Source organism: Microtus ochrogaster, unplaced genomic scaffold, assembly GCF_000317375.1.
Source record: "Microtus ochrogaster isolate Prairie Vole_2 unplaced genomic scaffold, MicOch1.0 UNK3, whole genome shotgun sequence".
Lineage (NCBI taxonomy): Eukaryota > Metazoa > Chordata > Mammalia > Rodentia > Cricetidae > Microtus > Microtus ochrogaster.
Window position 1 is genome coordinate 15,475,254 of NW_004949101.1, and position 13,076 is coordinate 15,488,329.

The 13,076-nt window shown below is 44.2% G+C and overlaps 2 protein-coding genes across 3 annotated transcripts in view; both read left to right on the forward strand.

Moving 5' to 3' along the window:
* The first annotated feature begins 1,391 nt into the window (after window positions 1-1,391).
* Pcna (proliferating cell nuclear antigen) lies at window positions 1,392-5,342 on the forward strand. Its single transcript, XM_005365562.3, has 6 exons — window positions 1,392-1,813; window positions 2,621-2,718; window positions 2,865-2,932; window positions 3,250-3,444; window positions 4,746-4,869; window positions 4,949-5,342. The coding sequence occupies exons 1-6, from the start codon at window positions 1,593-1,595 to the stop codon at window positions 5,026-5,028; spliced, it is 786 nt and encodes a 261-aa protein (XP_005365619.1). The 5' UTR covers window positions 1,392-1,592; the 3' UTR covers window positions 5,029-5,342.
* Window positions 5,343-6,742: 1,400 nt separating this feature from the next.
* Tmem230 (transmembrane protein 230) overlaps window positions 6,743-13,076 on the forward strand; it is a 7,744-nt gene continuing 1,410 nt past the window's right edge. Inside the window, exons 1-4 of one of the 2 annotated variants that reach the window (XM_005365564.3) lie at window positions 6,743-6,945; window positions 8,251-8,349; window positions 8,794-8,912; window positions 10,837-10,959. In XM_005365564.3, the coding sequence (XP_005365621.1) occupies window positions 8,814-8,912; window positions 10,837-10,959 (222 nt within the window). In that variant the 5' untranslated portion in view covers window positions 6,743-6,945; window positions 8,251-8,349; window positions 8,794-8,813. The remainder of the gene's footprint in view (window positions 6,946-8,250; window positions 8,350-8,793; window positions 8,913-10,836; window positions 10,960-13,076) is intronic. The other variant, XM_005365563.3, reaches the window with a different exon arrangement.

Here is a 13,076-nt window from a genome sequence, read left to right on the forward strand (position 1 = left end):
CCTGCCTCTGCCTCCCGAGTGCTGGGATTAAAGGCGTGCGCCACCACCGCCCGGCTGATAAAGAGTTCTTACGCAATTTTCTGGCTAGATCTCCAAGAGAGGAAAAGCAAAAACAAACAAGACTGACCTAAAGAGAAATGCTTTAAACAAGAAAAAGATACGTATACAAGATACCTGATTAATACTATCATATGTAAAATATTCCTTTTTTCCCCTTTGTGTCAGCCTTGGTAGATGGTCAAAGCCAACTTTAAAATCCATTACCACCCACCCTCAGTCTTCCCGTGTGCTGGAGTTACAGTTGTAAACCATTCTTATCAGCCAAAATATTAAAGTTTTTAAATTTTTATAAGCCTTATTATTTTAAAAACTTGCAAATAAATAAAAACATCACACACCAAAACTCTATAACAACTCAATGAATTTCTATACAGTTAGAAGATGCATTTGAAATAGCTGTGGCGTTTCACACTAACATTTTACACTAAGCATCAAATATATTTTATCCATCACCAAAAATAAAAAACATTAGAAATAGAAAAACAACTAGCTTTATATCCGTTTGTAGCTGATGCCTATGACCTGCATTCAGTTTTCCTCACCCTTATAATCAATAGGAAAAAGAAATTTCAGTAGAACAAAATGCAGAGCCCAGGAACAGTGAAAGACGCTCCACCTGTAATAGCTGACGTTTTCCAGATTTTAAAATGAGATTATTGGTGCTTAGCGTCTAGCTCAAAGAGTTTTGACCAGACCTTGGGTTCATCCCCGGCTTAGATGAGGTTCAGGCTGGGTTCATCTCCAGCCTCAAATTAAGATGAAAGCACTAATAACACCTACAGTTAGGAAAATACGGGAAACGGGCACTACAACAAACTAATCAAGTAGGTGGCACCTGTGGGTTATGTATCTGAGAGATAGTGATACTTTGTGGTTCTTTGCAGAAGTGTTCACGGTAAGAAGGTATTCTTTAATCTACAGGGAGAAAAGTTCCGAGCGACGCACACAGTGAAGTGTTATGAAATCGGGGTTAAGATACGGTGGCCTCTTTATTACTCGATATTTTGCAGCGTTTTCGCTTACGTAGTAGCAAAAGGAACGCGCTTTGTAGTGTTTGATGTAGGTATATTCTTCGGCTTCAGGCGGGCCGCCGCGCATAGCTCGTTTCGTACGTGACTTTTATTTCAGTGGCGCGGAAACATCCCAGGAAAGAAAAAGCAACCAAGCCTACTCCACAAAGCAGGGCCTTGACGACATTCTATGCGGATCCCATGATGCCCCACGCCACCCACGCTCGTACGCCGCAGCCCCGCCTCCGCGTGCGCGACTGGGCGGGCCTTGCGCGACCCACAGATACGATTGGTCCGGAAGGGGAGGTGGGTGGAGCAGCGCGGTGACGTCGTGACCCTCGAGAACGGGAAGAGCGCGCGCATCGGATGCGGCAGCATTAAACGGTTGCGGGCGCAGCAGGCTCCAGTCGTTCCCTCTGGGTCTTCGCTGCCACTTCTGCATCGCGAACCGGGACAGCTCGGCGGCCGGACCTCGCTTCCGTCAGTATCTATCTAGCATCTAGTTGTCGCGACTCCGCCACGATGTTCGAGGCTCGCCTGGTCCAGGGTTCCATCCTGAAGAAGGTGTTGGAGGCTCTCAAAGACCTCATCAACGAGGCCTGCTGGGACATCAGCTCGGGCGGCGTGAACCTGCAGAGCATGGACTCGTCGCACGTCTCCTTGGTGCAGCTCACTCTGCGCTCCGAAGGCTTCGACACGTACCGCTGCGACCGCAACCTGGCCATGGGCGTGAACCTCACCAGGTGAGCGGGTGGCGGGAGCTGGGCCCTAGCCCTCCCGCCTCGGCTCTTGGCGGGGCTCCGGCCTCATGCTCTCATTGGCTGGCGTGGTAATCCGCACCTTCTGATTGGCTTGTGGAACCGGGGGCGGAGCCCAGCGAAGCGCGCGTTCTGAAAAGCCCGCGCTGGCGGCCGCGCGAACCCGCTGTTTCCCCGCCAAAGCCACAAAACTGGTGCCGGCGGGAAAATGCCCGCTTCAGAGATCTGCTCTTTAACTGCCAGCAGCTTTTTAGTGGCACAACCTGATCCTGGCTAATTTTAGCTGCTTACTAAACGTGTGCTAGTGAAAATGTCCACCTAGAAAGACAATAGACAGTTTCTGGTCTTGGATTCCGAAATTTTACTGCGCATCATTTGTGGGAAAATTTGCCAGTCTTAGTTTTTAGCTTTGCCTCGGCTCCTTGGATTAGCGCCACCTGTGTGCGTATTCAATGGCTATGTGTGACTTAATTTTGCTACAGACACATGAATTAGTATCACTTCTTACATTCTTTAAAGATTTATGAAAAGGTCAGACGTGATAGGGCACACTCTCCTAGGACACTGGAAGACAAGGACACCTTGCTCAAAAAATGTTTCCTTGCATATTGCCATTTAGTGGGTTTTAACGAGTCACAACTCCCAATGGTTTACTTCACTCCGAGAGTATTTGGAGTAGCCTGTTTAACTGTTCCTCCATCGGTGTGGGTGTGAAATGGTAACATCTTGAAATTGCCTTTAAGAACGTAGCTGTTGAGCCCATGTTGATAAGCCTTGTGTCTTGTTTTGTAGCATGTCCAAAATACTAAAATGTGCTGGCAATGAAGACATAATTACACTGAGGGCTGAAGATAACGCTGACACCTTAGCGCTTGTATTTGAAGCACCAAGTAAGTTAACACCTTTAAAACTCAGTTACAGAAAACAAAGTATGATGTTCTGTTTCTCGACACTAAACATCAGGATTATTATGGTTATAAATTTTACATCATAGTTGTAAACGTGTGCTTCAGTAACATTTGCTTTTCTTTGTTAGATCAAGAGAAAGTTTCAGACTATGAAATGAAGTTAATGGACTTAGATGTTGAGCAACTTGGAATCCCTGTGAGTATCTTGTTTTGGTTTTTCAAGACAGGGTCTCTCTCTCTCTGTAGCCCCGGCTATTCTGGAACTCACTCTGTAGAGTAGATGGCCTCGAACTCAGCAGAGATCTGCTTGCCTCTGCCTCCTGGGTGCTGGCAGAGTATCTTGTTTTTGATGGTGTATTTTCCCAAGCTGTGATAGCAGCTGCTGCATGTTCCACAGTGGGGTTGTGGGATTTGGAATGAATGGCACAATTTCACTAAGCTCTGCCAGTCTAAAATTAGAGTAAAGCAGTCTTCACGCTTGTCATTACTGACCTTTAACTTTGGGATTTACAGGAACAGGAGTACAGCTGTGTAGTGAAGATGCCTTCTGGTGAATTTGCACGCATATGCCGAGACCTTAGCCATATTGGAGATGCTGTGGTAATATCCTGTGCAAAGAACGGGGTGACGTTTTCTGCAAGTGGAGAGCTTGGAAATGGACACATTAAGTTGTCACAAACAAGTAACGTTGATAAAGAGGAGGAAGCTGTAAGTAGTAAGAGTTGTTGCATAATTAATGTCTGAAAGGGAAATATAAGCTTACCTGTTGAGCCAGCTCTCCAGCCCTAGCTTTTCTGAGATGGAGTCTGAGTAGGCCAGGCTGTCTTTGAACTCCGTGTGTTGTCACGGATGGGATTGGAAAACTAGGTGTCCAATATTTTGCTTCCTAGAAATGACTGACAAATGCGTGAGGGTTAGCATGTGAACAGAAGAAAATGGTTGGGGTTGTGAAAGTCTGTTGGGATCATGTAGTTCTAGTAGTAGCTTATGAGTTGGAGGTTCATGTGCTAGCCCATTCAATGGTACAGAAGCAGGCTGAGCAGAGTTGAGTTTCAACTTAGACTGAGGCACAGGCAACAGGATTGCAGACAGAAGTCTGAACTAAATTATTTTAGGGCTAAATATGGTGAAATTCCAGAGTGTTTGGCACAGGTATCAACTTGTCCTCTGCATGAATTTAAAATAAATGTATAAGAATTAGACTATATATGTGTGTGTGTGTGTGTGTGTATATATATACACACACACACACACGGTCTGTGCTGAATTATTTCTGCTTCCCTTTCAACCTCAGATCTCAACACATTTAATTCCTAAGTATTTTGTTTGATGTATAGCATTACTACAAGAAAGGAAATTAAGGAATTTTTCAGTATTCACATGTTCTTACTTCATTAGTTTGAGTTAGACTTGAATAAAATTGATGCTGATGCAATGGAAATTGGTCAACATGTCCCTTAGCCTCATTCAATCTGTTGGTCTTTCTTATTTTTAGATGTGGTTGTGTGTCAGTGTGAGCCCCTGAGGTCAGAAAAGGGTGTCAGATCCCTTGGGTCTGGAGTCATTGGATTTGGTTATGAGCTACTGGATGTGGATGCTGGGAACCAAACTTAGGTCTTCTGGAAAAACATTGAGTATTAACCCCTAAGCCAGCTCTCCAGCCCGGGTTACTTTTTGGGGTGGGAGTTGAGTGTCGGCATTCAACCCAGAACTTTGCTTGTACTCATATTTGTCAAGTGCTTTACTGGTTAGCTACCATTCCATTTCTTTTTCCTCTCTATATTCTTTAGACGAGATTAGTGTTTGCCTGGATAAGCTGCCTTTGTTTTGCTTGCTTGGGGTACAGTTCTACAGGAGAAACAAGCTAAATACGTTTCTTTTCCTAAGTCTCCTCTAAGTTTTCATAAGAAACCTTCCAAAGTGGTAACTAAAGGTGTTGCTTTGTGCTGTGTATTATGAATTAATCTAAGTTTCTTGATGTTATCTATAGTGAGCCTGTTTTCTCCTAGGTAACCATAGACATGAATGAGCCAGTTCAGCTAACTTTTGCACTGAGGTATCTGAACTTTTTCACAAAAGCCACACCACTGTCTCCTACGGTAACACTCAGTATGTCTGCAGATGTACCTCTTGGTAAGATATTAACTTTGAGCATTGTTTTGTGTGTGGTATTTATAATACTCCTCAGTAATTAAGTTTTCCTGTCTTTCAGTTGTAGAATACAAAATTTCTGACATGGGACACTTAAAATATTATTTGGCTCCCAAGATCGAAGATGAAGAGGCATCTTAGGCATTGCTAGAATCTGAGACAACTAATCCCCTTTGAGAACTGCTTCTGAGATGATGCCAGCATGATTTAAAGTCTTTTCTGTCACCGAGTTTGTACCCGAGTACATATGTAGATATCTTCTGTAAATAACCTACTTTTTCTTTCTCTTCACAATTTGTTTAAAGAATAAACTCCAAAGTAAAAACTGGTTCTTTTTACATAAACTTTTTACATTAGAAATACTGGTGATTTTTATAAATGATCTTGACGCTAAATACAGTTTCAGGAAATGTTTTTCAATTTAAATAAAGTTAACTGAATTTCAAAAGTCAACAGTGTCTTGAAGCATGACTTCTGAACTCAGTGGAAGTTACCCTTTTATGTAATGGCTTTTTGTTTTTTGTTTTTTTTTTTCCATTTTAAAGTAGCCTGGAGTTAAATGCATCATGGAGGTGACAATAGATGTTTAGCCCTAGTCTGTGATTAGGTTATATAAGATATTTTCTAGTATGAGTAGTCTTGTTTGAGGTGGAGCTTTTAAAATACTTTGATCCCAGCACAAGAGGCAAGGGGCAGGTGGATCGCTTCCTGGGCTGGCCAGGACTACATAGACCCCCATCTCGAAGGCCTAATTTGAATCTTGTGGATATCTAAGCAAGAAGGGTTTAAAAGGCTTTGTGGGTTTGAAGAAAAGTCATGACATACTAACTACATACTAAAGAGTACTCGAATGTTTTGTATTTACTGTGTATGTGTGGAGGCTCACATGTAGAGTGCAGAGACAATTTATAGGCATTGGTACACCCACTACCATGTGGCTTCCAGGGCTGAGTGCAGTTCTTCAGGCTTGGAGACAAGTGCCTTCACTCAGTACTAATCATCCAAGTTACCCCACCATCCCGTTCTAATTTTTATGTGGGCATGCATGTGGAAAACCCAGGGCTTGCAGAGCAAGTCTTGTCTGGGTTTATGGGAGGGCCACACTTGAGCTATCTCCAGTTCTCAAATTAGTTTTCTCAATGTACTTTGTGTTTGGCCATTTGCTTTGCTAATTCTAGGTAATCAGAGCTCATACCCAGTAGCTACTACTATTCAAAGTTTTAAGCCAACTTGCACAGAAGGAAATTAATTGGCTGCAAATAACACCCCACTTACAGAACTCTGGGGTGATGGGCATGCTTAATAAACACTAGTCACTGTTCCATGAGGATAGAACTCTTAACATGGGCGGGGTTACGGAAACAAGCAGAAGAATTTGGGGCTAAAAACTCCAGTGGGTACAGACCGGATTCGGTGAAAGGCTGAATAGGGTAGGGGAAGGTTCCTGGTCAGTTCTTTGCCCACCCCTCCGGATCCCAGGGGCTCAGCTATGCACAGACTTGGGCATGATGAGTCAGCGGGGACCACATGAACAGCCTTGCTGTGGGTTCCATCCCAGTAGGAAGGGCTCTTATCTAGGTATATGCCCACCCACCATATGGAGGTGGCAGGCCCGGGTCACCAGCACAAGACCAAACTGCTGGCCCGCTGGGTATTCCCAACACTCCGGAGGCAGAAGCAAGGGGAACTCCGAATTCAAGGCCGGCCTGGTTAACAGGGAGTCCTAGCACAGCCAATGCTACGTGGAGAAATTCTGCCACCTTGCGCCGCTGGGTGTGATGACGTGGCTTCCTGGTGGCGCCACTTCCGGGGCGCCTGTTCGTCCACCTTTTCCGGTGGGCTGGCGCTCTGACCGCCGTTGGCTGTTGGGCAAGCGGTGCTCGAGCGCCTAGCGGATAGGGGGCGGGAGCGCGCTCCCGGAAGCCATCCGCGAGGCCTCGCCCCGCCACCGAGGCTGCTCCCGGGAGCCAGTTTTGTCAGTGCTAAGTTCGCGCGGGTCCTGACCGTGGGTGGCGACGGCGGAGGCCGGCGGGAGGCTGCCCACAGCGCCACGCGCAGGTGCTTGGGGGTGTGGGGGGTGGCGAAGGTTGCGGTGGAACCGGTAAAAGCATAGTAGAAACTTGGGCTGGTAGTTTTTAGAATTGTCATTTAGGATGTGATAACTCCCTTCTAGAATCCCGGGCTAAAAACACAGATCTTCCTTTCCCGTCATACTCCGCCAACATTTTTGTTTTGATGCAAGTTTATAATGACAAAGCACGTAACTTTGTAGCATGTACTACAAATCAGGCGTGGTTTATTGCCTCAAAACTCGCTTATTGGTAGCTTGGCTTTTCAGGTTTAAGGAATTAAGCATGTTATTGGATGAAAACCCAAAAATCTTGGTACTTAACTTGATCTAACAATTTTAGAAACACGTTGCCGCTTTTTAATACTCGGCTTTGAACTAGACTGTAATTAACAAAAAGGCAGAAACATTTAGCACCAGTTTTTGCATGCTAGTTACTTTAGCTCGACTGTAATAGCAGTGTCTGACACCTCACCAAGATCAAATGAATACCACATGCCTTTATGGAGATGATGTGCAAAATACCACACCAGTGAAGGTCTGGCTTTCGAAATACTTAGTTTTCTTCTTTGTGTGTTGTTTTGTTTTTCAAGACAGGGTTTCTCTGTGTAGCTTTGGAGCCTGCCCTGGAACTCGCTCTGTAGACCAAGCTGACCTCCAACTCACAGAGATCTGCCTGCCTCTGCCTCCTGAGTGCTGGAATTAAAGCTGTGAGCCACCACCGTCCAGCTTAGTTTTCTTCTTAATGATATAAGCTTTTACAATTACTTTTGCAATTAAAATACCGTTTTGTTTACATAATTTTATGACTTTGTAAAGAATCTGCACATTTCCGTCATGGTAGGGGAGAGCATATGGTCTCATTATGCAGCCCAGACTGCCCTCCATCTTCATAATTCACACCTGTCCTCCCAAGGAGCTGCTATCAGTCACCTACTGCAGTAAGAGCTCAAATTCTAAATTTTTTTTAAATATTTATTTATTTATTATGTATACTATGTTCTGTCTGTGTGTATGCCTACCGGCCAGAAAAGGGCACCAAACCCCATTACAGATGGTTGTGAGCCACCATGTGGTTGCTGGGAATTGAACTCAGGACCTTTGGAAGAGCAGGCAATGCTCTTAACCGCTGAGCCATCTCTCCAGCCCCTCAAATTTTAAATTTTTTAAAATTTAAACGTCATTGCTTTTAAACCTTCCCTACTCTCAAATAATACAGTGGTTATGATTTTGTTACTGCTGTCTGATTTGAATAGTTTGAGTAAAACAGATTTTTTTTTAAATCATTTTTTCAGGAGCTGCATGATGTGGGAAGTAAAATCACTTGTTTCATGCTTGGGATGGGAGCAGAGAGGCAGGTGGCTCTGAAGTTTCTGGTGTGGTATTGATAGCCAGTAAGTTACCCACGTTGATGAGATTTTCCGGATCACTTGCTCTTAGGATGGTATCACATCTAGAGTAGACAAAGCGAAGATGTGAGTGTGTACCATTGCTTATCCTCCCTCATCGCAGATAAAAAGTTAACTTGAAAATAAGAGCCTGAGGAAAGTTAAAGGGCAGGCAGTACTGCAAGGGAGGAGTTGAAAATGTGAGTAACAGGGTCTGATGCTACGTGAAATGCATCATTCGATGTCATTCCGTGAAGACAAGCCAGATACATAGAGGAAGTGTGCTTAGCGTGTCCAAGAGGTATCCGTCGTTGTAAGGGCAGTGCAGCCTAAGTTGCCATGTATGTGATATAGAACAACATGGCATTGCATAACTCCAGGGCACAGTACCTGATGCCCTTGCCCGTCATGCACTATTATTCCTATGGCAGTAACAGTCTTTCCTTCCAGACTAGCTGTGCCACCGTGTTATGATGCCATCCCGTACCAACCTGGCGACTGGAATCCCCAGTAGTAAAGTAAAATATTCAAGACTTGCCAGCACAGACGATGGCTACATTGACCTTCAGGTAACACAATTGGAAATAAACCAACCAACAAATAAATCATGTAGCTGTGTATCTGTTATCGGGATTAGCAAAAAGCAAGCTTATTTCTAAGACCCTTCCAGCCCCAGCTTGGAGAAGGGGTCTTGGCAGGGCCATTTTTATTTTATTTTATTTATTTTTTTTTTGGTTTTTCGAGACAGGGTTTCTCTGTGGCTTTGGAGCCTGTCCTGGAACTCGCTCTGTAGACCAGGCTGGTCTCGAACTCACAGAGATCCGCCTGCCTCTGCCTCCTGATGGCAGGGCCATTTTAAACCGTTACAGAGTTACCCATTTCCAGTTTCACTTGAAGTGCTAAAGCCGTGTAGCTACAACTTTTATGCTGTTATCCAGAAAGTATCTTCTTTCCTGATGTCATGGGATGCGGTTAGTTACAGATACTCTTTATGGCAGACAGCCATGAAATGAGTTTGTATCCTCTCCTGACCGCAAGTAGGATAACATCTCCTTTTCCCCACTTTCCCTTAGGATAGAATATTCTAGTATTCATATTAAAAACACCAGAACAGTATGTGCTGTTAACTGCTGAGCTACCTCTTTGGCCCAAATTTCAGCTTTCTCAAAGCGCTGCATTCTAAGTAAACTCAGGTCATTATCAGTTAATTCAGGGTGAAGTTTGAGCCAAGGGTGAAGTAGCAAGAAGGAATCCATTCTTTTACATGTAAACAAATCAATTACTCTGTGGACTTATTTGAAGGAAGGTAAGAATAGCTCTGGTGTGCTTCCAAACACCTAACATCAGATTCAGAAATGAGCCAAATCGTAGAAGGTTTGCCTCTTAACCTTGTTAGAAATGTTTTTAGTGGCAAATATTATTTGTACATAATAATGGGGTTCGTTGTGACATTTTCGTATGTGTTCATGCTGTATTTTAGCCACAACCTGTTTCTGACCTTGACCTGGATTTACTCAGAATGTAGTGCTTTGAGAAAGCTGAAATTTGGGCCAGAGAGGTGGCTCAGCAGTTAAAGAGCACACAGTCTTCTAGTGTTCTTAATATTTTATATTTATGTTTAATGTGTAGGAGTGTTTTGCTTTCATGTGCACCATGGCAGCCAAAAGCGAGCATTGGATCTCTGGGAACTAGAGTTACAGGTTATGAGCCGCCATGCGGGTGCTAGGAACCAAACCCTTGTCAGTGTACCATGGATATGCAGTACTCAAAGAGGCCAGAAGAGGGTGTGGGGTCATCTGGACCTGGAGTTGTGAGTCACCATGTGGGTGCTGGGAATTGAACTCAGGTCATCTGGAAGGCAAAATGCTTTGACCTTGGAGCCATCTCTCCCTGTCTACAAGTACTCTTCTTGCAGAGAACCCTAGTTTGGTTCCCAGCATTCATGTCCAGTGGCTTGCTTACACTGTTGTAACTACAGCTCTTGGAGGATCCAGTTCCTTTGACTTGCACAGGCATCTGCACTCGCATGTACATACCTCCACACAGACACATAATTTTAAAAAAGTGAATCTTTTCTTTTTAAAAAAAAAAGGAAAGTTGAAATTCTATTTCTAAACTTTTGCCTGACTGCATGCTAAGTTGCCTTCAGTTGCAGAAGTCACCTTTTCACTCTGCAGAGCGTGTGGTGCTCACTCTGAAATCCCCACAGAGTAGTGTAAGCTTCCGTGCACATGTACTTAGTGATACAGCTAGGTGGCAGTAGCTCTAAAGGGCTTTCTTGGTTCTACTGAGGGGTTTAGAATGCCAGGAGCATCATCTACTCATGTCCCTGCTTTGTTGCACTGACATAAGACTGACTTAGGGCATACTTAAGATACTTGAAGTATCCACTTGGCTTCTTAGTTACCCTCTCTGCTTTAAAGTACATTGGGCCTGGTATTTTCATAATGTTCTTTGACATTTTTGTTTATTGTTTTTATTTCTCTCTTCCAGTTTAAGAAAAGCCCTCCTAAGATCCCTTATAAGGCCATTGCACTAGCCACCGTGCTGTTTTTGATTGGCACCTTCCTCATAATCATAGGCTCTCTCCTGCTTTCCGGCTACATCAGCAAAGGGGTAAGCTAACGGGCGTGTGAGACTGCCATGGGTCTCACCTGTGAGCCAGAGCACTCTTTATGCTCTAGATTAAATCCTACTAAAATCATAAGGCGTGGTTTCCTTTCCCCTTTAAGCAAATGTTTCCATAATTCCTATAAGGTACAGCTTCTCGTAGAGTTTAGAATAATACATCTGTGCTTGGCTTCAGGCTTCCAGACTGGTACAAGGCTGTAGCTAGAGTAGTATGCATCATAGTGTTGCAGCAGTGTCTGGGGAGAGGCAGTGAGTCTGTGTAAGAGTGTGGCCACCAGACCTTGTAATTGGGTTCCTTTTTCCATTGGTTTGGTCAGAGTCTTGTTGAGTTTCAGTGTTCAAAGCCTAAGTGGTTCTTCTCAGTTCTTTCCCTTGGGTTATGTTATGTACTCTGTGTCTTAAGTTATCCTAAACAGGTATTCTGATCACGGTGCAGGTCCATTCTTTCATACCCTAGAAAAAAGTGCAGTCCAAGCCAGGCGGTGGTGGCGCACACCTTTAATCTCAGCACTCAGGGAGGCAGAGGCGGGCGGATCTCTGTGAGTTCAAGGCCAGCCTGGACTACAAGATCTAGTTTCAGGACAGGAACCAAAAGCTATGGAGAAACCCTGTCTCGAAAATCAAAAAAAAAAAAAGTGCAGTCCCTACTGGTGTTTTATAGTTCAAAAAGCAAAAATTAAGCATCATCCAGTTGCTCAGATGACAGTTAAGTAAAATTGTAGGACATGCATTTCAGGGAATGTTACATGCCATTATAGCTTAAGCAAAAGTTGGGGTATTTTTGTTTTGTTTTTGTTTTAAGACAGGGTTTTTCTACACAGCTCTAGCTGACCTAGAACTCACTGTGTAAACCAGGCTGCCTTTGAACTTAGGATCCTCCTACCTGTGCCTCCAGGGTGCTAGGATTAGAGGTGTGTGCAGCTTATGTAATATTAATTTAATATTACTAATATCAGTAGTGTCAGAGGACAAGAGTGTTGTGTTTATAACTTTAAAGTGATAGGGAAGTTGCTCATCAAGAAAGTGCTTCAGGCTCTGAGTTCTGATTCCTAGCCCTCAGATAAAAAGCCACATAGAAGCTTGGCACGCTTCTGTCACCCAGCACTGCAGGGTGGAGGTGGCATATCCCCAGAGCTGGCTGGCCAAAACTGCCTGTAAGTCTAGCTCCAGGGGGACTTGGAACTTCTGACCACTCCCAGCAACTACTCTTAGTAACTTAATTGAAAATAATTGTGGAACATAATTAAAAATAAATCTTGGGGCTGAAGGGATAGCTCTGTGGTTAAAAGCACTGGCTATTCTCCCAAGAGACTGGGTTCAATTCCCAGTACCCACGTGGCTGCTATAACACCAGTTCTAGGACATCCACTGGCCTCTTGGGATTAGGCACACTTGTGGTGCAGACATACATACATACAAGCAAAATACATGCCCTAGATATTTTTGATTGCTGTGATAAGACACCATGACCAAGGTAACTTATAAAAGAAAGCATGTAGTTCAGGACTCACGGTTCCAAGGGATGGTAGAGTTCACAACTGTGGTCTCAGAAGAGCTGGTAGGCTTTTAGACTGTTGAGACTGGGAAAGACTGTTGGGACTTTTAAAGTCGGACTCGTACATTTCCCATTATGATATGGCAACAAGTCTATGGGGACCAAGTAGTGGAATGTGGTGGTTTGTGAGAAAGCAACCTTCATCTTTTTAAAAAAGAAAAACAAGGCAGTGGTGGAGCACGCCTTTAATCCCAGCACTCAGGAGGCAGAGGCAGTTGGATCTCTGTGAGTCTGAGCTAATTCCAGGACAGGCTCCAAAGCTACAGAGAAACCCTGTCTCGGAAAACAAACAAAACAAAACAAAAAGCTGGGTGGTGGTGGTTCATGTTTTTAATCCCAGCACTAGGGAGATAGAGGCAGGTGAATCTCTGAGTTCAAGGCCAGCCTGGTCTACAGAATGAGTTCCAGGACAGCTCCAAAGCTACACTGAGAAACCCTGTCTCAAAAAAACCAAAAAGGCCGGGCGTTGGTGGCACACGCCTTTAATCCCAGCACTCGGGAGGCAGAGGCAGGCGGATCTCTGTGAGTTCGAGACCAGCCTGGTCTA